This window comes from Orbicella franksi, chromosome 7 (assembly GCF_964199315.1).
Source record: "Orbicella franksi chromosome 7, jaOrbFran1.1, whole genome shotgun sequence".
Classification (NCBI taxonomy): domain Eukaryota; kingdom Metazoa; phylum Cnidaria; class Anthozoa; order Scleractinia; family Merulinidae; genus Orbicella; species Orbicella franksi.
In genome coordinates this window covers 14,299,896-14,324,607 of record NC_138151.1, presented here as the reverse complement: position 1 = coordinate 14,324,607, position 24,712 = coordinate 14,299,896, and the positions used below count along the sequence as shown (strand labels likewise).

At 38.7% G+C, this 24,712-nt stretch overlaps 2 protein-coding genes across 2 annotated transcripts; one reads left to right on the top strand and one right to left on the bottom strand.

Moving 5' to 3' along the window:
* Window positions 1–11: 11 nt before the first annotated feature.
* LOC145491670 (UDP-sugar transporter protein SLC35A5-like) lies at window positions 12–9,772 on the top strand. The gene is made up of 5 exons (XM_081470901.1): window positions 12–289; window positions 4,171–4,272; window positions 4,955–5,088; window positions 5,510–5,577; window positions 6,235–9,772. The coding sequence occupies exons 1-5, from the start codon at window positions 133–135 to the stop codon at window positions 6,971–6,973; spliced, it is 1,200 nt and encodes a 399-aa protein (XP_081327027.1). The 5' UTR covers window positions 12–132; the 3' UTR covers window positions 6,974–9,772.
* A 557-nt stretch (window positions 9,773–10,329) lies between these two features.
* Window positions 10,330–20,759, bottom strand: LOC145493593 (C-type lectin lectoxin-Lei1-like). The gene is made up of 5 exons (XM_081473082.1): window positions 20,538–20,759; window positions 12,961–13,083; window positions 12,168–12,198; window positions 11,226–11,315; window positions 10,330–10,607 (listed from the first exon to the last, which is right to left on the bottom strand). The coding sequence occupies exons 1-5, from the start codon at window positions 20,757–20,759 to the stop codon at window positions 10,330–10,332; spliced, it is 744 nt and encodes a 247-aa protein (XP_081329208.1).
* Between the last annotated feature and the right edge of the window lie 3,953 nt (window positions 20,760–24,712).

Here is a 24,712-nt window from a genome sequence, read left to right as displayed (position 1 = left end):
ACGTTACCTACCCCTCCGTAGCGTGATTTGATATTGGCATTTTTGCACCATCGCGTGACAATGCGTGACATCGCCTGCGGGTACTCGGGTTAGCTGGGAACCAATCTCCCTGCTACCAGCTGACAGCATAACATGGTTGTAGCTGCAAGACTCCGTCGTCTTTCTTTAGGGCGAATGTTTGGAAATGTCGTGTGGAATCCGGCCAGCTTTCTGCACACGTTTTTGCTTGGAACTATTTACGTCTCGCTGGCGTGTTCCAGGACGCTGCTAACCAAACTGTCCATCAGAGGTGACGTATGTATTTCCTTGTTTACGTAGACACGCTAACCTCCATTGCCTGAACACTTCATCAACACTGTGCAATACTGGAGGCAATTCAAGGAAAAGTTAACCACGAATTTTCTTTTAATTTTACAAGAAGTTGTCTATCAAAATAGGGCCAAAATAATACTAGAAAGAGGATAGTGGAGGTGGGAAAGTGGTCCTGCAAGGTAATTTTTTGTTTAAGTTTCATCAGCATCGTGTTCAAAGCAAACAATGTCACAATATGAATTAACGATTCTAAGAATGAATGTCGTGCAATGAACTAATCTGATCAAATTAGTTCCACTTTGGAACGGACGATCTTCTCTTCTCGAAATCTCTTCTCGAAATCCAATAACTTTTTCTCGGCATTTGTTAACTTCTTCCCAATACTCCCATTTAGCTTAGCGTGGTTTTTAGGATCCCTTCCAGCTGGTAAACTACATTAGTAATATTGGTCTTGTTGACGATCAAGTCACGGCAAAATATTATCTCACCTAAAGTATGAAGCGAACATACCCTGGCACCGCCCCAGTCCCACCCCCGGGAGTATTCTTTTGTTCTATACGGCGGTTGTTTTTTTCTACAAACACTAGCTGCCAGTTCGCCTTTTTATCTTTTTTTCCGGTATTTTCCAACATATAAATTGTTCAATTTGAGGTTGGATGCCCAACACAGTACTCATGCAGACTTGATCACGCAAAACTCTTAATTCTGTAATAGTGAGTGTTATTTCTTTTGAAATTATGGTTGTCATGAAGAGAATTTCAAAATATCCCTATACTAAGACGACTATTTGTTTATTCCAGACACACTGTCTGTTGCAAAATTGGAAAAGACAAAACATTATTTTTTTTTTAATATATTGATCACTTTTAAAGTGATCGAATCAATATTAGTGGCGACCTTGCAAAGCACGGCGCCAAAGAAAACGTCGCCAAACAAAAAGCTAAAAGAAGCTACGCCACGCTTTGAGCATCTTGAAAAGTTTAGCCTAAACGTAATTAACTTGAGTACAACTTCATCGTTTGTGATCAGTGTCAATCTTTTTTTTTTTTTTTTTTTGAATTTAAACATATTTTTTGTTGTTTTCCCTTAAAGTCCCTTGGCTTATCAAGGGAGAATACGATATCACAATTTTAACTTCATTTATTCAGACTCACACACAAAACACACACACACCGTAAACAATACACAAAAACTGCGCTGAAAACAACGAGTTAAGCTTACACATCAGGAGAGAGATTCAGTTTCAACAATCAAACAGTGGCCACCTTAACTATCCTTTATGAGTTATTGTTATTTCTTTGGTGTTTTTCTATCTTAGTGAACTATTATTTTCAGGTTTCCCTCAATATAGCGGTAAGTATGTACGTGGCCAAAATAACTCAAAATACCGTGACTGAGCTCCTGTAATTAATGAAAAGAACAATGGATCTGCATGTGCCGCATGTGCATTATGCACCTTTGTACATTTCGTAGCCGTCCTTTGCAAATCATCAACATGAAATTGTCAATTTCCAAACCTTTGGAGAACGTGAACCACTACGGCTAACTTAAGTTAACTTTCGTATTTGAATTTGGTACATACACAGTGGCGGATCCAGACCTTGAGCTAAAGGGGGAGAGGGGGGATGCTTGCCCTGCCGGCTTTTCTTCCTTCTGTGATTTCTTTTTTTACCCAAAATAGGGGGGGCGGGCCACCCGGGCCCCTCCCCCTGATCCGCCACTGAGACAGAAACACTGAAGAGATTCAGAAAACCCTTATTACGGACGGTGCCTACTAAATACAAAGGTTTTTGCGCCAGGTTAGGACCACGCGGAAAAAGTAGATCTTTCCAAGGGCTATGGGGGGTAGCCACGCATTTTTTCGAGATAATTAATTAACCTTGAATCCGAACAAAAATGCTGACATCAGCATTTTTCTGAAAAAAGTAGGAAAGAATATTTCTTCACAGATTATCTAAGAATTCGCCTTTACATACAGAAAAGCAAACACATTTATAAAGATCTTAAAACTACCCGGTAAATGGTAACATAAAAACCATTTCTGGTATGTCTTTAATGAAAAAATCGTTGCAACAGTACTTTTAATGTCTCTGACAGCCTTCCTCCGGTTCAGTTAAAATACAGTCTAAATACCTTTTGCTCACAACCAGAAACTAATCACGTGTTTAATAGGCTTGCCACTTCCATTTCATAACATAAAATGTAGGGGTAACCACGTGTTTTTTAAAGTTATTAATCTTTTCTGAAAACTTTTACGGTGCCCATTACATTTTTTCCTGTCACCTCCCCAGTAAGTAAAACAGTTGCGTATCTCGCACTTGTTTTACACGCGCACTACGCCATCTGCAGGTACATGTTTACAGTTGGATTTCAGTAGATAACAGCTAACAGAGAACAGCTAGTTTTTCAGCTGGAAGAAGTTAACAGTTAGTGGTTAGCGATATGCTTCTCGTATGGTGTTTCTGGTTTAAGTACAGGTTCATTTCACTTGATTTGGTCACAGCAGGAAAATTTTTCTTTCATTTTAGTCGTGTACTTGGTAGCGTAGTTGATTGCGTCAATGTCAACCCATCGCGCGCTTGGCGCTTAAGGTTATTCCCCAGTATTACATTGCGCATCCCTACCGCACATAGTTTCACGCGTGATTAGCGCGCGCGCATTAAAAAATGGCGGCTTTTTCTTTACAGCTGGACCTCGCCATAGAGGAAAATCGTCAATTTCTCGCAAACGAGTATGGTGACCTATCATTTTTTTCTGTTGTTTTGAATTGAGTAATAAATTTCTCTGTGTAAAATAAATATGGACCAATTCTCAGTGTAGAACAAAAAGCAATCGTCGGAAACGTGAATTTAGCAAGAAATCGTGACTACAATCATGGTGCTATTATAAGGATTTATATGGGTATAAACAAGGTGCTGTTGCTCCTAAACGAACATGGGGACCCCTCATTTTTATTTCAGAATATAAGTTCCTATAATATAAACAATCAATAGGCAAAGTTTCGCAAAAATCTCAGTGCAGGTTCTATTTCAGTGGAATGACCTTAAGGTGATTCCTCAGAATTGCATTGCGCATCCCTACTGCGCACGATTTTCGCGTCATTAGTGCGCGCTCACGAGCGCGTGTACATACACAACATATAAAAAATAGTGTCTCGTGGCTTGCGAGAGATAAATCATCGTTTTTTTTTCTCGGAAACGAGTACCGGGACCTAAAGATTTTTTTATTTAGTTTGAAGGCAGAGATCTCCTTTCTATACAGTGAATATGGACCAATTTCTATTGCGGAGTAAAAAATTTTCAGGGAAAATGAGAGCATAGCTAGCACTCGTAAAAGATAATATGTGGCCCCAGAACACTGCGAGCTTGGAACTTATTGTATCCCTGTCAACTAAATATGAGTGCCGTTATCATGCCGTGAAACGTACATCAAATTGCTCCTTAACATTTATGCAATACATCCATATTGTTATTTTTCTCGCTTAACTTTCTTTCTATTTTTCTGCGCGCTTAATGCGTCAGGTGAATGGTTCAAATATAAATGTTTCTGAAAGCAGATAATTTCAGGAATTATGGGGTTTATTGAAGGTCCTCCTGCTCCTAAACGAATATGGGGATCCCCTTTTTTATTTCAAATTTTAATTTCTCTTGATATAAGCAGACAACAGGCAAAGTTTGAAAGAAAATCTATCGTGAGTTCTATTTCGATGGAATTACCTTAACAACGTTGGTAAAATCAGCATAAGTTCTCTAATTAGAAAAATGTTCCACGGATGTAAATCCTCCCACACCCCACCCCCTACCAAAGTGTTGCTGACATTGTACCGTGGTCTGATCCAGTTTCGTTTTCTCCCAACAGGTGGTGGATACGAGTATCTTCCTGTAACTGTCAACATTTTTGCCGAGCTGTTCAAGTTACTTGTTTGCTGCAGTCTTTATCTTCACTTATTACTGTGCAAGGGTAAGGGAGAAGCGTCAACTCCGTTGATCGACTATTAGATCAGTAATTGTCATCTGAGGTACACTGCAGCCTGGTTTTACGGACACTCACTTAATACAGACACCTCATAACTACCGACGGACACTTTTAGTGGTCCCTCACGTGCCCATTTAAAGGAGTCACGCCACGGTTTTTACATCCGCGTTAATCTTCTCCATTCGTAACCATCCTTGTTCCTTTATGCTTTATTATTATCTCTTTGGTGTTTTTCTATCTTAGTAAACTATTATTTTCAGGCTTCCTAACATTTCAAGGTCATTTTGTACGTGGCCAAAATAACTCAAAATACCGTGACTGAGCTCCTTTAAGCAGGGTTCGACTGTTGAGTGGAACTTCTCTGTATGGCACCTACATAACTTCATCACGGACAGTTCAATTAGTTCCAGGGACTGACCTGATTTATGTAATTGCTTCCACTATATAAGATGGATACCTCCAAGCTCAGGGCTAGTCAGCCAGGCTCGACTGTATAGTTTACGTACAGTTTCAACTAAATACATATTTTGAAGCTTCTAAGCAGTTCTTGTGAAAGTACCCGTCTGCTATTGGCATGAATGTGTGAGTACACCCGAATTTTTATATAATCCATGGAATGGTCACAAGTGCATTTTTATCATTATTGTTTTTCATCTTTATTTTATAGGGGGAAAGTCAGCTGGAGAAGTTCTGTCTGTTTGTGATGTCAATTGGCGTGAACTTCTTAAATGGGCGGTTCCAGGATTGCTGTATTTCTGCGACAATCTGATAGGATTTTATATTCTGTTGCATTTGTCTGCAGTAAGTTAAAAGTACACATTTCCCCGAGTCCCAAGTGAACTGAAGTGACTTACACCACACGCAAATGTTGCATATTAGCCTTCTTCGCAGACCCTAGAGTGTGTGACAAGACAGTTCACAAGGATATCTGTGAAGGAAGCCAACGCTGCATTTGTACGCCCAGAAAAGCGGCAAATGCCATCAAAAATGAAACCGAAAATGAAATTCCCAAAGTTCAGATTTGATAAAGCTCGGAAACGTCACTCTAGATTAGCTAGTGGGAGCTGCACGGTTTTTAATGCGCGCTCATTAATCACGCGTGAAATTATGCATAGTAGGGATGCGCAATGCAATACTGGGGAATGACCTTAACTTGGTTTTACGACACTCAACTGAAAACCTCTCTATGCCAGTTGTATAATTGCTGTATCCTTGTTCGTAGGCGGTGTACACGTTGATGCAGAACTTTGTCATCATATCCACAGCCGTTCTATTTAGGATTATCCTCAGGTCAGATACCGCGTCTTATCATTTTATTCGTTATCTTACTCGTTCCATTGGCCCAACTCATCCCGGAATTAGATCACTTAATTAACCGTGAATGACCATTATGTTGAGTTACCATTCCAATTCTGGAATTCGTGGAGTTCTGCTCTTGTTCGCAGAAAACTCATCTATCCCGGTGGTTGATACTTAGACTACATTGCCCCTCTGTCGCTTAGTCCATCCTGCGTGACGCGGAATACAAAGGGCCTGCTCGTAGTCTATTGTTACTCATCAGAGTATTCTCCAATCAGAGACACTATATTTCACGCAGGCTATGACCTTGGGCGCTTTCCATTCGATGAAAAATTCCTGAACTTTTGAAGCAGAAGTAGGGGCAATTTGTGAGGAAATTTCTTGGGAATGTTCACGGAAGATCCGACAATTATTGAATTTCTGCAATTCGAACCAATGAGAAGTCCCGGAAATTCTGAGAGACAAAGAAAATGGCATGTAACTCCCGGCCAAGGGATTTTTCGAAAATTTGGATATACCTCGCGAGGTTGTCCTCTCTCCTAGAAATTCCAGAAAAGTTGTGCTATCAGTTTATACTGACTGGTAAACCCAGACGTTTTAAAATTGACCTGCATGTCGATTGTTTTTTTGTTTTTTTTTTCTTTATAGGAGAAAATTAAGCAGCGTCCAATGGGCGTCTTTGCTGATTTTATTCTTATCAATCGTTTTGCTCTCAAATGAGAAGAAAGAAATCGAACATTCACACCACCGGCGAATCATCGGCGACTTCTTACCAGCCGAAGTACAGTCGACCTTAAACGGACACGAATCGGACGCTTGTCGGAAGGCACGACGAACTCCGGGCTCGCGAAATGTCACCGAAGCTGTCGAAGAGAAACCAAGCATTTTTCGAGGAAGTCAAGGACACATTCTGGTCCTAGCACAGTGTGTACTGTCCTCCTCAGCGAATATTTACAACGAGAAGATCTTCAAAGAGGGCCAAGGAATGGAAGAAAGCATACTCTTGCAAAACACAAAGCTGTACATGTTTGGCGTCTTTTTCAACACCGTGACGTTACTTCTCAGGCCCGAGTTTCGTTATCACGTCGTAAACTGCGGGCTTTTCTATGGTTATAACCGTCACGCAACGTTACTCATTGTTGTTACGGCTTTTTTTGGATTGACCGTAGCACTGATTCTGAAATTCAGAGACAACATGTTCCAAGTGATGTCCAATCAGCTGACCAATGTCGTCATGATTACGTCATCAGTTTTTTTCCTGGACTTTCATCCGACGTTGATGTTCGGTCTGACAGCGCCCGTGGTGTTGTTGGCGATTTTTATTTTTAATGTAGGCACCAAGGCCGAGGTGGTATCACCAAAAGAAAAAATAGACACCCAGATATGAGAGAAAGAAATACAACAGTCATTAAAATAAAGATTAAGATCAGCAATTGTAGAGTGGTTTCCAACTGAGTATCGAAAAATTAAACCAAAGTTATCGCTTAAGCCAGTCACAAAGGACATAGACAGTACATTGAACCAATCAAAACTCGAAGTGATTACATGTAGCTGATGCGAAGCGCGGGAAAACTTGTGCGAACAAGTCACGATTGGGTTTGGCTTTACTTCTGATTGGATGAAAATTGGCGAGAGTTTTTAAGCCAATCGTGTTGCGTAGTAACTGCAAAACCAATTACTCTTCGACACTCAAATGAAAACCGCTCTATGATATTGAAATAGTTTATGACAAACTTATCCCAACTTTACTATAGCGCCAAAGAAATGCATAGCAACCAGAGCTGGGAATCTCCCTGTTGATATTACAGCCAGTTATTCAATATATCTTTTAACTGACGAAACGTTTTTAGTGATATGGGAGTTTGACTTAAATCAGAGACAAAAGCTGAGGACAAAAAGAATGTAAAAAGAAAACTCACCGAGAACGGTTACAAAAATTAAAATCAAAATTTGATCACGGTAATTCTAGATTGGTTTAGGCCCCGACCACATTAATGCGTAATCGTGCGAAAACGCAGACTTTTTGATGCGTTTTTGCCTATCGTCCACACTAAAATGACCGAAAACAGTGTTGAAAATGGAGGCTTTCGAAAACGGTTTCACGAGTGGAGCGTTTTTAAAAAGAATCGTTTTGAAAACGCTCCGTTTCTAGTGTGGATAGGAGAAAACGGAGGCTTCTGAAAACGGTGCCGAAAAAGCGTCAACGGTTTCCATCAGCGTTTTCGAGCGTTTTAGCGTGGACGGTAGACGAAAATGTATCAAAAATTATGCGTTTTCATACGACAGGTGAAAACAACACCGAAAACGCTAGGGTGGGCGAAAATATTTTGCTTCGTTTTCGTCGAGACGAACACGGGGCTGTGGTCCGGGCCTTAATCGTGCTTCGCAGAATAGCACCAGGGACTCAATGGCTGTTAAATGCATCATTAAGGTCTCGAAATAAGAATGACGTCCGTGCTTGGCGTATTCCTTTGCTTTGTATGAAGCCCTCGGTCCATGACAGTAATACCAGAGGCAGGGGTTAGGGGATAATAACCAGAATTAGAATGGTGTTTTTGTTTACATATTTAATAGGGAGTTTAAGAAACCAAGGCGCAACGCCTAGGACATCGTCGATTTAAAAAATTATTTTACATTTACCTACGAATCTCGCGATACTCTAAAGTCATTTTCCTTTGTTTCTCAGTGTCAAAACTATTACGACGCTGAATCTGGGACAGGGCGAAACATTTGAAATAAAAATAAAAAATTAGCCGTCGTGGTTCACGTTCTCCGGACAACGTAGAATTTTGATCATTTCACGTTGTTGTTTTCCAGAGGACCGCAAAGAAATGTACCAAGAATTATAACGCACGTGCACAGCTATTGTTTTGCTCATTAAACCTTTGGTTTAGCGACGTTGCCGGTGCCGTTGCCGTCGTAGTTTTCTTAAGGGCCCATTAACCGATTCATGCGCGCGCTCGCGCGCGTTGCTAAGGAGGTGAAATTTCACTTCCGGTTACTTACGTCAGCCTGAGCGGGCAAAATAAAAACAGCTCAAGAACTTGCAAATTCGCTTACATTTAAGATGTTTCTCTTTGTGTTTCACAAAATGCAAAGTAACAAAAGTACAAGCAAAGGCAAAATGAGAGAAAGACAGAAAAACCAGAGCAATAGAAAGAGAAAAACTAAGTCCACATGGCTTTGTTTGATCTTACCGAAGTGCGCTGGTAGTGTAAATTACGCACGCGCTCATAGGGTAACTTCCAAATATATATCGGGCGCACTTCCGGTTTCTTTAAATGCTAAAGGAAACGCGGTTTTACATTAAATCCAGCCGACGAATTTCGATTCAAACCAACGTTGGGAACATAGCTTGCATTCCTTTTTCGAAATCACGCTTTTCTCAGAAAATTACGAATTTTTCAATATTTTGAAATTCTCCCAAAATCTGACCTTTAGAAATGAAACAAAATCTGTGCACAGCGTAATGAGGATTTAAATTGAAATATTAACTCAATGAAAAAAATCCCGATAAGGTGATTTGCCTGGGAGCCTTTACATTTTTTCAGTATCAGTCACATGACCAAGGGCGTGGCCTTATGAAGTCATCACTGGTACTACTGATCGTGAAAAAGTTAAAACACATGAAATAACTCTGAACTAACAAAAAATGATGAGGTTATATGAGAAAAAATTTTCCTTAGCAAAGGCTCGAAAAGATCAGTTAATGGGCCCTTAAACTCTCTAATTAAATTGGCTTTCAGCCGTTGGGGCTTTAAAACGGGAGGGGTGACTTATAACCGTAATTTTGCGATATTTTGTACAGTTGACAAGTAATTCACATGTTCTACTATGCAGAATAGACAAAGAGCACAAAACCAACGTTAAAAATATTTCATTTACACTAAAAGAGTAAACCTAGTTGCAATACATTATCTATCTATTTTTAAACTTAAAGCCAAAATGGCCGCCTCAACCCCACAAAAGACTGGGGCCACCCACATTTTCGTGTCACTATGGTTTTCTGTACGGCTCTCTACCCTATATCTTACTTTTTTTATAGTAGAGAAACATTTGACACCCTCATCAAAGAACTTTGAATTTTCTAAGTTCCTAAGTTCCTAGAACTTTCTATTTTGCATAATTGTAATGTTCTAATGCTGACAACAACGTTTGATACTAAGTTCTTACAAGTAGTCAGTGTGTAGCGTTAACTCGCCTATATGTCTCGAGTGTAAATGAAGTTTGTCTATCAACTTTATTGGTCTCACAAGTTAAATATACACATATATGGTAAATCAATATTAGAGATGAAAAGACCAAAAGGGATTGGGCAAACGGGATAAGTATCCTATGCGATGCGCAACCAAAATCTAATAAAACCTGATATAAGAAATCTGAAATTTAATAAAATTACAATGAATGTAATTAATTACTAATAGTGCACGGTAAGGTGCAAATAAAATCAGTCAGGTTAAATTAAGAGCGGTGGCAAAGGCAGTTGCAGGAGAGGAACCAGGTGCAGGGCATGTCAATATTGTAAGTAGTGTCCAGTAAAGTAAAAGGTGGCGCGCAGAACATTCTTAAACATACTTAGACTGGAAAACTTGTCATAAGGGGCGAGATTTACAGATAATGTTCCAGGGTTTTACAATTCTAATGAAAAATGAGTTTATGTATCCCTGGAATCCTTTCGTGACAAAACGGCAAAATGCTCAGTTATGATGACCGCCTTAAATGTGTAACAGGGGCTACATTCTTCTACGCCTCGTCCAAATTACATCTAAGGTCATTCAATTCCCCAAGTTTTTCTAATACGTTATATATGTGGACACACTTTTCATTTACATAAAAATAGTTAGGTTCTCCACTTGCCCATGCAGCATACTGGTCCGTTAATGGAATGTCATCGATCCAGTAAAACGCATTATTAGCCTTTCTGTAAAGTCCAAGCCAAGCAACCCAATCTTGGTCTGTTTGCTGGTTCATTAGGTCATGAACGAAGTTGTTTTCATCTTGTGATTTGATGAAAGCGAGGTCTCCTCCCAAATTCTGCCTGGAGTGTCATTCCGCCTGGTTAGCTCAATTGGGAGAGCGCCGGACTGCTGTGCGGGAGGTCGAAGGTTCGAGCCCCAGACCGGACCAACACTCAATTACAACACTTAATTACATCTACAAATGGTTAGACATTCAAGTCTTCTCGGATAAGGACGATAAACCGTAGGCCCCGTCTCACAGCACTTCACTGATCTGGTTCTTGTGGGACGTTAAAGAACGCATGACACCGTTCGAAAAGAGTAGGGGACGTAGAACCCGGTGTCATGGTCTATCTGACTTGTGCCGGTCATTGGTCTGGGGTGGGTAAAGTGAGATCATACGTGGACTGAAGTGGCTGCAAAGTGCGCCTTCATATGCTGACGTCCGATCTCACCTTTCTGGTTCCTCCACAATTCAGCCTCTGACTGCAAGGGAGGAAATTGACACCAACTATCTATCTATCTATCTACTGTCTATCTGTCTATCTGTCTATCTATCTATCGATTCTGGCAAGTCGTCTATCTGTCTATCTGTCTATCTATCTAGCTGTCTATCTATCTAGCTGTCTATCTGTCTATCTATCTATCTATCTATCTATCTATTTATCTATCGATTCTGGCAAGTCGTTCGAGCGTCGCTCCATTTGAGGGTCGGAGTGTCGATGACGTGGTAACAAGAATTTCCGTAACGAACCCAATCTTGCGGACATTCTAATCAGGTGAAATATAAAACAGGATGAGATTAAAGCTATCATAACGAATACAGACGGGTTTTTACTCGCTCTTTCGTGCCAACGAACAGATTAATTTCGATATATTAAAATTTTAACATGGCTCCGAGGCTTGGAAGACTAAAACAAAAAGTCACATCAAGGTTGAGCAGAACCATATGCTTCTGGGTTGAGACAAAGCGCCATGTTAGAATTTTAATATAGGCGAAATTGGCTTGTTGAAATAAGGCATGAAACTACAAATAAGAAAACGCAGGGGCTGTTAAATTGCCCTGCCCTTTCAAGAATCTTCATAAATTCATATAAAATAAATTCATGAATAAATTCATATAAAATAAATTCATGAATAAATTCATAAATAAATTCATATATTCCTAATCGCAAGATCCTAAAAGACATATGACCTACAGAAAAAAAATTAAAACGCAGGCTTTCCGATGCCTTCTGTTGGGGCAATTTCTACTGGCCGTTTGTTTAGACTACGAGTAAAGTGAACCTCTTCATTACGCATTTATATAAACGTTATGCAAATATGGACAGTTTATCGTTAATTAGAAATAGCTGCAGTTGATTTTTTCTTCAGTGATTATCCTCAGCCAGGATCAACTGTCCATTGCAAGAAACTGGTTCTCTAGCGGAGGACGACCAAAAACCTTCACTATTTAATATAAAAAGGGGACCGTTTGTGGGGGGTTGGCTGTGTTATTAACTGTATATGATATATAAAGTAGAACTCATAATTACCTTTCTTAACTTCACATCTGTGTCCAGTCCAAAGCTGGTGGCACGAAGAGGAAAAAGGTTTGTTTTTCGGGGTCGTGTAAACAAGAACCGCCATTGAGACAGCTGGTGATCAAACATCCCTGAATAAAATTGATAAAATCAATACGTTAAGAAAGCAAATCTACAAGCCAAGTTGTACTTTTTTTTTTTGATTTATTTTCCTTTTTTTAAATTCCCTGTACTTAGTCAGTTTTGACCCTCAGCGTTTTTATTTCATGATTATGTATTTGCGAAGTACCGTTGGCCTATTGAATTATGGTTGACTTGCGCAAGTTTCATTTCGCGTGTCGCTTTGAGCGCGTTCGGTATGTCTTAGCGACCTGTAATGCTACAAGACTGCTGCTGTAACTAGTATAGCTAGAAATCAATGAAGTATCTCAAACATCCCCGAATAAATTAAATTAACGAGATAAAAACGCTGCGAATGCGAAAGAGAAGCTTGATGATATGAAAAACCAGGTCCAAAAGTGCCAGTTCCTTACACGGCTTGGTTTGACTTATTTAGTTTGCCGGCGATATAAACAAGGCAGACTCACTATGTTTTAAATAATCTTGTTTTAATTACTGAATACTTCAACATAATGGGGTGCTCAAACCAGTAACGCAAAGATGTGTATAATAGATGTAATTTATAACCTGAAGTCTTCTTTAAGTTGAGCAGATCTTAGTAACGAAAATAAAACAATCCCATTTGAGTACAAAATCTCTTTCTACCAGGTTAAGGTTCTACCACGAAATATACGAAAGCTAAAACATTTAACGTAACATCGATGATTCGCCCTATATCGTAAACGTAAGACGTGACATTTTAAAGGCTTGAATTAAAAAAAAACCTACATTACCTTAAGCGGCGTCAAGAAAATGACTCCCTGCTGATCATGAAAGTTGGTGTTTTCACTGATGAGGGAGATGTCATGCTTGTTCAGTTCACAAGTTCCTTTGCCGTCCTTCTTGGATGACATCTTGTAGTTTGTGGAAGTACACCAAGCGTTTCTCATTGTTGGCCGCACGATAACAAACTGGGACAATCAAACCGTTCGACACCGTATCCCTTAAGCTGTTTATTTTCCCGCGTTGTGAAATATAATGAACGGGAAAATGCAGCTGTTTCTGCTGTGGAGAAAACGAAAGAAATTTGAAACAGGAAAAACATAAAAAGCTTTACACACGCCATTGCTGATCGATCGCACCATAAACAGCTGCATTTTCCCGTTCATCATACTTCACAACGCGGGAAAATAAGCAGCTCAAGGGATACGTTGTCAAACGGTTTCATTCTCCCAGTTTGTTATCGTGCGGCCAACAATGTATGAAAAACGCTTGGTGTACTTCTACAAACTACAAGATGTCATCCAAGAAGGACGGCAAAGGAACTTGTGAACTGAACAAGCACGACATCTCCCTCATCAATGAAAACGCCAACTTTCACGATCAGCAGGATGCTGCTTTAGGTAATGTAGGTTTAAATCCAAGTCGTTAAAATGTCACGTCGACATCTAACTTTTAAGATCTAGTGCAAGTTTTGGTTGTCATACGTTAAATGTTCTCACTTTCGCTCATTTTCGTTGATCCTTAGCCTGAAAAAAAAGGATTTTGCACTAAAATGGCGTTGTTACTTTTTCATAGCGCAGACCCGTTCGACTTAATACTTCTCTGCTTGTTTACGTACAGTGTATTTATCGACTGGAGCAATCTATTATGTTGAAGTAAGAGAAGGTCGAAGTATATTATGATAACATTAATATAAAACCTGGTTATTTTGTTTTGCTAATCATAAACTAGATAAGTAAATAATTTGTTTCCCCTTTTTTGGACCTAGTGTTTCTTTGTCATCAAACTTCCCTTTGTTATTCGTCTCAGTATTTAATTTTGTTATTTTTTTCAGGGTTTATTGATCACCAGCGCTAGCTTTGTTCCCTGATAGGGAATCAAAGGGAATCAAGTTGCAATGGGTAGCTCAGTGTTACTTTGTATGTCGGCCGTAGGAACAAGTGGAAATAAAAAGTTATTTAAAAGTTGTTTAATATGTATTTAAAAAAAAAAAACAAAAGCCAAACGAATCTTCGTTGTTAAGGAGAAGTCTAGTCTTATTTTGATGAAATTGGGTGAGAGTCAACGAGAAATGAAGTGAGGCAAAGAAACGGATAAAGCTAAAACAACGTTAACACAAGAGTCTTTCAGGTTGGGGCTAGTCTATGCTGAAGTTCATCTGTGTCGAGGAAAAACTCCATGTCACGACATTTGCCCAAATGAATTTTATTTTCGCGTAAGTTTGTTCACTTTTCGCGCCCTCGCGTTTGAATCTTTTTCGGAAAGGTTCGGCGCAAACATTTAAGCCCGTGAACGGTGGGAAAATGTAACAGTGGCTGTGACAGACGATAAAAATGTTGTTCTAGTTTTTACAGTATTTTTTATATTTAGGACTGGAGAATTTGTTCGTGGGAACATATATCAAAATAATTTAACCGTGCAGTTTTAAGGCAATTTGTAAAAAAAAAAAAAAACTTCGGTTTGGGCACAAAAAATGTATACTACCACGTTTTCAAAAATCGTGTTCATTAACGAATCGAAGGTGTTTGGCAGGCATTAAAAGGTTTATTTTTTATTTGTAAACATGAACCTCCTTTGGGACAGCTGGTGATCAAACATGCGAGTGAATCAAATTAATCATGAAATAAAAATAAAACACTGCGAATACAGATCCAAAAGTGATGTGTTTTATGATTGTTTTAATATTACATGCACTTTGTTTGTGACACAAGCTATAAATATATATATTCTCCTAGCTTATTATGAACGAAAAACGAAGGAAGTGAGAAGTATTTTAACATGATAAGTAACCGATATATCTCCACATAGAGAAACTGACTTTTAAAGTTACTGTAGACCTTCAAGGGTGCCATTCAGAAAATCTTTCGTAATGGCATACACCAGAAATAATTATTTCAAAGAGTATAGGGTAGAGAGCTGTATAGAAAACCATAACCCCATACGAAAATGTGGGTTTGTAGAAATGTTTAAGTCCAATTGAGGCGGCCATCTTGACCTTAGGGTAAAAAATGAAAAGGTTTATTGTAAATATTTTTCTTGCTTTGGTGGAAATTAATTTTTTATCGTTGGTTCCGTTTTTCTTTTCTATTCTACATAGTAGCGTCACCGTGATTTTTGGATATCTGACCTTAATTAGCATAGAATATTTACCATTTTATTTCCCCATTTTCGCCTTAGGTTTGGTTTCGATTTAGAAAAAATATCAAACACTCAAGACAGTGTTTGACAACATTTCCAGACACCCCGAAGTTCGTAAAAAATACTCCGCTGCGCGTCGTATTTTCAACTCTCTTCTCGGTGTTTGGAAATGTGGTCAAACGCGGTCTTTCGTATTTGTTGTAATATATCAAACACGAAAGACCGTGTTTGACCACGTTTCCAAACACCGAGAAGAGAGTTGAAAATACGACGCGCAGCGGACTATTTTTGACGAACTTCGAGGTGTTTGGAAATGTGGTCAAATACTGTCTTGAGTGTTTGATATATTACATCAAATACGAAAGACCGTGAAAAATGGAGATATAAAAGCGTAAAAATCTATGCTAATTAAGATCAGGCATCCAAACACCGTCACGGTCATCCCTTCGTTTGTCTAAACTTGCTGAATTGTAATTAATGAGTTTGAGAAATATTACATCAATGTAAGGTTAGTTGATATCTTTCAGTTGTGGCCATCTTTTCATATCACCTTGGTCCGGGACGTAATTAATATTGTAAATCTCTTAATACATTGTCGATGTGATGAAAGCTGTTGAAATGACAAGAAAATGGCATGCCAGAAAAAAAGTTTTAATAAAACTTGTATCTAAGCAAATTTGACAAGTTAATTTAATTTTTTGGTGTCCTCAGATCACAAAGAAATGAAATCCATTCTCACCTATTTTGGTCTGAAACAACTCATTACCACCCCCACGAGAATTACGCGTGAGTCCAAGACCCTAATTGATGTTATTTGCAGCAACGTACCACATAACATCTCTTCGGTGAAAGTAATTCCAGCTGGCCTGAGTGATCATGAGCTCATTGGATGTGCTCGCAAGCTAAACAATGCTAAGTTCAATCCGCGAATCATTACTTGCCGAAATTTTGCTAACTATGACCCTAAGCTATTTTGCGAAGAGCTAAATTCTGCGAATTTTGAAGAGGTTTATTCATCTGTCAGCATAAGTGAGGCATGGGCCTCTTTTCGTGACATACTGCAACAGTGTATCGACAAGCACGCTCTCCTAATCTTGAAGAAGGTCAAAGGCCGACTGTGTCCTTGGCTGACTCCGGATGTCAAAAAAGAGATGAATCTCAGGGATGGTTTGCTCAGGAAAGCCCGCCGTACTAATCAAGAAAACGATTGGTCTTCTTATAAACGGCAACGCAACAGAGTCTCTGGCCTTGTTAAAAAATGTAAAAGCAGATATCATCGCGATCTCCTTAAAGGTTGTGCTGACTCTCCTGATAAATTTTGGGCAGCCATCAAGAAACTCTATCCTACCAAATCACCTTCTGATCAAGGTTCGGCGTTTGTGATAAATGGATCGAAGTCAACTGACAAAAGCTTCATTGCAAATAGCTTCTGCGAATATTTCAGTTCCATTGCCAGATGTCTGAAAAGGAAATCAATCTTACTCCGTGACTTTGTCTGGAGCAAACCTGCTGAAGAAAATCTTCCCAAGCAATTCACGGAAAGTCAGTTTACTTTTAAAGCTGTGAAAGAATCAGACATTCTTAAAGAGCTAAAAAATCTTAAGCGGAAAAAAGCGTCTGGACTGGATAATTTCCCCCCCGGGACTGCTCAAAGACGCTGCCTATGTTTTAACCACGCCTTTGACATTTATCATCAATTTATCTCTTAAAACTGGAGTTGTGCCTAGTGAGTGGAAAGTGGCAAAGGTGATCCCCCTATACAAATCAGGGTCTCTGGCTGAGATTGACAATTACAGGCCTATCTCAATTCTCCCTACTTTGTCAAAGATCTTGGAAAGGATAGTCTACAAGTAGCTGATGGCTCATCTAGAGCGTCATAATCTACTTTTTGAGTACCAATTTGGTTTCCGTCCGAACCGCTCAACGGAACTAGCTGTTACTTACTTCACTGATCTCATCAGAAAGGAGGCCGACAGTGGAAAGGCAACAGGAGCAGTTTTTATTGACTTATCAAAGGCATTCGATACCATCAGTCATTCCGTTTTATTGAGTAAACTGTCCCGTTATGGCGTATATGATATGGAATTTCAGTGGTTTACTGATTATTTATTCCATCGCAAGCAGATCGTTCAATTTAACGGTGTGCTTTCTGAACCAAATCCAATTAACACTGGAGTTCCTCAAGGAAATATTCTTGGGCCCCTCCTTTTTCTCATTTTCTTTAATGATGTGCATAGTCCGCTTCGTCATTGTAAGATTATCACTTACGCTGACGATACGGTGATTTTTACATCCTCAAGTGACATCGATGCGATACAAAGCAGCCTTTCACAGGACTTAGATAATCTCTCTAACTGGTTTCGTGATAATGAACTTATTTTTAATCTGAAGAAAGGAAAATCTGAGGTGATGCTGTTTGGTACCGGTAAGCGGTTGAATCTGTTTCAAGGCTGTCAAGTCAAGCTCTCAGTCAACGGTTTTCCCATCAACACCACTACATGTTATAAGTACCTCGGCGTGCATCTGGACCCGACACTTAATTTTGAAACTCATTTTCAAAAAATTTACAAGAAGGCAGCAGGAAGAGTGAACCTCCTACGGCGCATCCGTTCCAGTATTGATACTTTTACTGCCCAACAAATTTACCAATCGATGATTATGCCAATATTTACGTATTGCGGCTATACTAGTCTTGGATGGTCAGAGTCCCGCAAACGCATGATCCGCTCCATTGAGACCCGAAGCCTCGAAATCATTTCCCCAAAATGCAGTTCGCAGAACTGTGATCTTCGATTTCTAACTGTTGATAACTTTTTACAAAAAAGAGCGTGCTGCCTTGTATTTGACTGCCTTAATGGAACTGCATGCTTTCCATTTAAAGACTATTTTCACCGATTACATCATAACGCTTTAAACACTAGAAACAATGGGAAAACTGCAAAACTACCAAAAGTCAGACTGGATTTTGCGCGCCGTAGCTTTTATTTTTTAGGTGCCTCGATTTTTAATTTATTGCCTTTAAGTTTAAGAAACATTAATTCTAGAGTTTTATTTAGGAAAGCCTTAGACGATTATTACTTGTAATTTCTATTGTATTTTTAACGGTTTTTAATATGTATCTTATTTTATATATCTTAATAATTCTTGTTTATTAGTTTTTAATTCTTAGCAGGACCCCGTTGATAACAGTACTATGTACTGAAGGGTTATCCTGAGGAAATATTCGATTATTATTATTATTATTATTATTATTATTATTATTAAATTACACCAAATTTATTGCAAGGTTAGCACAGAATGCAAACTTGCCGAGTTGTACTTATTGGTCAATATTTCAACAAGCAGGGCTATTGTTCTTCAAGACTGTGATGAAAGGAAAATAATGAATCCGGGGCGGCTTAATTTACATTAGGACTGACGATGAGTGTGAGCATTTCTTAACAAGAGATCCGGTAGGTAACAAATAAGTCAAAAGCAGATGGCATAATCCTATGGACCAAAAGTTTTAGTTTAATTTGTCTTGACAAGTTGGCCTACAGCAAGTGTTTGCTTGAAAAAGTCCATTGTCCTAAAAAATAAACACAAAAACCATCAAAGCAACTTTTGCCAAATTTCCTTGTTCAGAATCTGGCAAACCTGTCTTTTCAACAAAAGAGAACTGCTAAAAACTCAGTGTCACCGGCGACATCGACTCCAAAATGTCTTTTCTTTTCGCATGGGTCTGTTCAATTTCTGCGGTTATCCCTTTCGCACATTATTGTGATAATAAAAAAAAATGTTCGCAAAAATTTAATTTGATAACAACTGTTATGAACACCAAAACTTTATTTCTAGGAATGGAGGAGAACTTGCTTTGTACTTGCCTCAAGATGTATTTGCGAAATTACAATTTTAACGGCCAGTTTTGCACGGTTTTCGTGAAATTTTAGCCCTCCTTTTTTTTGAAATAATGGAGTCTTCATTGTTTTCAATGCTCACTAAAAAAATTGTTTTATAGCTAGGGTTTAGTTGAATCTAACGTGCGCTCTTATTGGCTGAATTGTAGTCACGTGGCAAATTCCAGTTACCACTTGAGAGATTACTTTGACTTCTTGTCTTTTCACAATTCTCTATAAACTCCAGCTAAAGCGGTGCTCATTTGAGCGTCGAAAGTAATTAGACAATTACTTTGGTTTTGGTTTTGGTTTTACTACGGTTTGAATTTGGCTGAGTAGTCTATCCGCGCGTTCATGGATCGAATAAAAGTACGAGAAAATGGAGGAGTGAGAACGGTCTACGGTTTCCGGGCTGGCTCGGTTACCGGAACGAATTTTGTTGTCTGTTCATATGGGAAATTTCAACCCGATCGACCGGGATGAAATTCAAGGAACAAAACCAAAGTGGAACATAAACTTGTATCGTTCGCGACTATCGTAGCTTTGTGGACTCTAATAACTTAACTTTCAATTTTAGAGATAATTCGCATACTTTTGAAGTGGTAATACATGTAAGGCAAACATTATGTTATTTTAGCCGATATGTTGTGAAAGCAAAGCTATTTTGTCAAAAAAGTTTCGTCTCGGTAATCCGGGCTGGGGTGTTCATATGCGAAAATTTTCATCCCGATTACCAAGATATCGGGGCTAGGGCCCGTTTCTCGATAGTCCCGGAAACTTTTCAGGCCCGCAAAGCCATTTTTAGTTAATCGAGACAGAGAGGTGTATATGCCTGAAACTTCTTCAAACATCCCTGAATAAAATTGATAAACTCAACACGTTGAGAAAACAGATCCAAAAACTAAATTGCAATTTCATTTCAAATTACATTTCCATGTACTTTAATAGTCAGTGATGATTGAAACTTCGTTAATTCATATTTGTTTCTCATGTTATTTATTTTGATGAACGAAACAAGAAAAATCTTTAATAAAGGCCAGTATTGCATAATTATGAGCAAATCACTAATTTTAGCTAAGGGCACCATTTTCACTTAGCTTTAACTTTGACTTTTTGGTCGCCTCGATTTTCAATTCGTTCAAATCGCTATCATGGTTGGCATGATTCAGCTGAATTGTCTTCGTCAAAACGATGAAAAAATGAAATGATGATATTTTTATCTTGTTCATGAAATTCTGTTTACCTTCAGGAGCATTGAAAAAGTGACTCCTTTCTGAACAACAACTCAACGAAGGAGGTGTCGTGCTTGTTCAGTTCACAAGTTCCTTTAATTTGCCGTCCTTCTTGGATGACATCTTGTAGTTTGTAAAAGTACACCAAGCGTTTCTCATACATTGTTGGCCGCACGATAACAAACTGAGAGAATCAAACCGTTTGACAACGTATCCCTTGAGCTGCTTATTTTCTCGCGTTGTGAAATATGATGAACGGGAAAATGTGGGGTCAGCGTTTACTTTAGCGAAGAAAACAACGATGGCTTGGAACAAGAAAAGTTTCAACGCAGATTTACACTTCATTGCTAAACCAGTACTGTCTGAAATGCCTACTGAATGATTTTTTTTTATTCCATTTTTTTATTCCATTGGTTTTTGAATTGCCTAATACAACGTTTCTAAAGTTTGACAGGAACTGCTTTTATCATCTTTGAAATGCTAATTAAATAGTCCCAGTTAAAACGACACTGTCTCTTTAGGGCCGTAGCTAGGGGTGGGGGGAGGAGGCTGTTCCTGGGGTGCCAGTTACCTGCCCTTTTGTAAGCCTTTTTTTAAACAACTTACAATAGGTGGCGAAAACGACCATGACAATCTGGTGAGTACCCTCACTTTGACACAGTGTGACCCCCCCCTTGAAAAATCCTGGTTACGCCCCTGCTGTTATATATTTATCAAGTCAGCTTTGATTAAAAAAAAGGCATCTGGTCACGAACTGAGCGTAAAAGACTTGTCTCCGATAAGCCGAAAGGTTTACCCAGTTCTACATTCAGAATTTAACAATATAATCTACATATTTAACAGTCAATTTTCCTAGCTCCTTCGAACAATCGATTCATTTCATTTTGAAAATACTGCACACTCCCATAGGTCATCCATAAGCCGGGGAACACAAATAAAATGCGTATAATTTTGATAAGAATTAAAAAAAAAAAAATTTTTTTGGGATCCCCGTTTTATTCATCGTTGTTTGATAACCAGCTGTCTCAATGGTGTGCCATGTTTAAGCGACAAGAAAAAATAAACCTTTTCCTACTAATTCCTGCCAACTATCTTGCATTGGATGATAAGCGATATTTTTGATATATGGCAGGTGATAAACAAAACACTTTTAAGTGTTAGTTTAGAATTACTGGTCCCGAGGGAAATACTTAGTTATCTCGATGTTTCTTGACTGACGAAGTTGAGAGCAACATCCAGATTCGAGGGAAAACATTTAGTGTTTTGTTACATAGCTGCAGTTTATAGGGTTAATCACGTTCTCTAAAGAGATTTCGCGAGTGATTACCAAAACGAAAATTGTGTTAAAATTAAAATCCCTGGGTTAATACTGTGAGTTGCTCGGCTAATGTTGCAAGCGATGTTGAAAGCGATGATTGGAGATCCAGACAAGAATAGCGCTTTTTAAACATCACTAAAAGATGGCGACATGAAACAAAAAACAAGGTCTATAGTGGTTGAATGAATATGAAAAGTCCCTGCGCACATTCTAGCAACATATACACACACATAGAACCGTTTGTTTAAACATGCATGTCACATGCATGTCAAAGTCTTCGGGTTGTGGGTCGTGTACCAACTGATTGAAACACAACGATTACAAAAGTTCAATATTTTAACTAAAATAAAAGGGAAGGATCTACATTAAGGACGTTCGCGCGAAAATTTCCAGTCGATAGATTTCTTTTAAAATTTTTACTGCAATCAGATAATGAGTTACTTGTGTCAGAAATGCAAAAAAGAAAAAATTGGGGGTCACCGACTTCGTTTCAGAGATAAAGCGTGTGGAAAACTACCCTGATTTTGAAAACTTGGTGCTCGTAATTCAGCATGGTCTACAGGAGTTTATAGTTAAAAGTATCGAAGGTGAGTCATACTTTGTGGAAGTGGGTCTATTGCGTAAATAGTTCCCAATGTTACCAACGCTTTCACAGAACTTAACCCTTCAAGAGGCATTTGAAACCGTCGCAGAGATGAACGAAGAGCTAAAAGGAACGAAATTCGATGGTGCATTTTGCAAAAAATTCAAACTTCTAATCGACAGATTTTCTTTATTTTTTCGCTAAACGTAAAAAATCGATAGAGAAAATGATCCATCAAAAGAAAAACAGGGGTCACCGAACGTCCAAGATCGTTAAATCCAAGAAAAGCTATAGCAATTGTGATAACAAGTTTTTGGGCCGCTCAAGTTGTTATCCTTGTTACAACAATCCAGAGGGAAACACGCTTACAGCGACGGAGTTTGTCAGACTCCTAGAGGACTCGGGATCTGTTACAGCAAAACAATCCAACGGGAAGACAGAGAATACACAGTTCTTGGGTCCAACAGTAGAGTTTAATCCACTAAGGTACTCGCAACGTACCCGAACATAACCAGAATGTAACCAAAGAATATTTTACAAGGTACGACTATTTAAGCCGAAAGCACAATTCTAAAGGATCAGGTAAAGCTATTAAAAATTCTTAACTAAACATTATCTAGTACATCTCAGAAAGCTCGATTGGCTATAACGGAATTCGACGTTTACAAGATTAATAACTTTCAAAACAACACAGGTAGATAACAGTTTAACAACAGACTATCGCAGGTAGTAATTACAGTTCGGTTCTGACTACAGTTATGATCTTACACAAAACAGCAGGTGTTTGGTACGGTCAATGAACTGGAACAGTAACCTGTAACTCAGAAACGCAAAAACGAACTAAAACAAATATATCTATGTTGGATTTCTATATTTTCTCATAGCGAAAGCGAATATGTAAAACGTACTTAATCATCTAATTTTCTCTCCTCACACAATGGTCATCATTGTTTATTTTATTACTTAGCGCGCGCTCTCATGTATGACGTGGCGTATAAATTTTCGAGTATTTAAGGTGGCTCTGAACCCTACCTACAGAATTTTTTTAAACTTTGCCAAAATTTGCGTCTTACCATGCTTATCAAAAATTGATAATATAAAAGATTTCACCGTGCCGTTCTTGAATTATGAGCCCCTAAAGCTGTAATTAAGGGTGTTTTTAGGCGGTCATACTGTTGCTATGGTAGCCTATTGTGTCACGAAAATGATAACAACGTGTTCACCAATGATTAGGTAGTGTTTTTGATACCATGATTGTAGCATCAAGTGATAAAGAGTGGTTATAACGACCCATCAAAATCTAAGTGCTGGAAACTCTTTTGAGCCAGCTTTAGGTCATTCCTCATGCAGAACTGTATTGCGCATCCCTACTGCGCACGATTTTTGCGTCATCAGCGCGCGCTCACGAGCGCGTGCACGTACAAAACATAAATAAATTGGTAGCTTTTTCTAAACCGCTTGGCTTCCGAGAGACAAATCATCGTTTTTTCCTCGGAAACGAGTACCGGGACCTAACAATTTTTTTAAATTTAGTTTGAATGCAGAGATCACCTTCTTTCCATACAGTAAATATGGACCAATTTCTATTGCAGAGTAAAAAAAATATATATTACGGAAAATGAAAGCATAGCTAGCACTCGTAAAACATTGTATGTGGCCCCAGAACACTGCGTGCTTGGAACATATTGTATCCCTGTCGACTAAATACGAGTGCCTTTATAATGAAACGTACGTAAAATTGCGCCTTAACATTGATGTAACGCATCCATTGTTGTATTTCTCGCTTAACTTTCTCCCTATTTTTCTGCTCCGTTAAAGCGTAAGGTGAATGGTCCAAATATAAACCTTTCTCAAAGCAGATAATTTCAGGAATTAAAGAGTTTATTAAAGGTCCTCCTGCTCCTAAACGAATATGGGGACCCCCCTTTTTTATTTCAAATTTTAAGTTCTCCTGATATAAGCAGCCAACAGGTAAAGTTTGAATGAAAATCTGTTGTGATTTCTTTTTCGATGGAATTACCTTAAGGACATTCGCGCGAAAATTTTCCACTGGATAGATTTTTTTGAAATTTCTACTGCGGACGGATTATGATATACTTGTTTCAGAAATGAAATAAAAATTGGGGGTCACCGACTTCGTTTCAGAGATGAAGCGTGTGGAAAACTAGTCTGATTTTGATAAATTGGTGCGCGTAATTCAGCATGGTCTCCGGGATTTTTAGGTTAAAATATCAAAGATAAGTCAACAAAGGCAAACTATCTTAATAATATTTTGTATGAGTGAATCTGTGGCGTTAATAATTCCAAATATTGCCATCATTTTCACAAACCTTAACCCTTCAAGAGGCATTTGAAACTGAGGCGCAGCTAAACGAAGAGGTCAAATGAACGGAATTC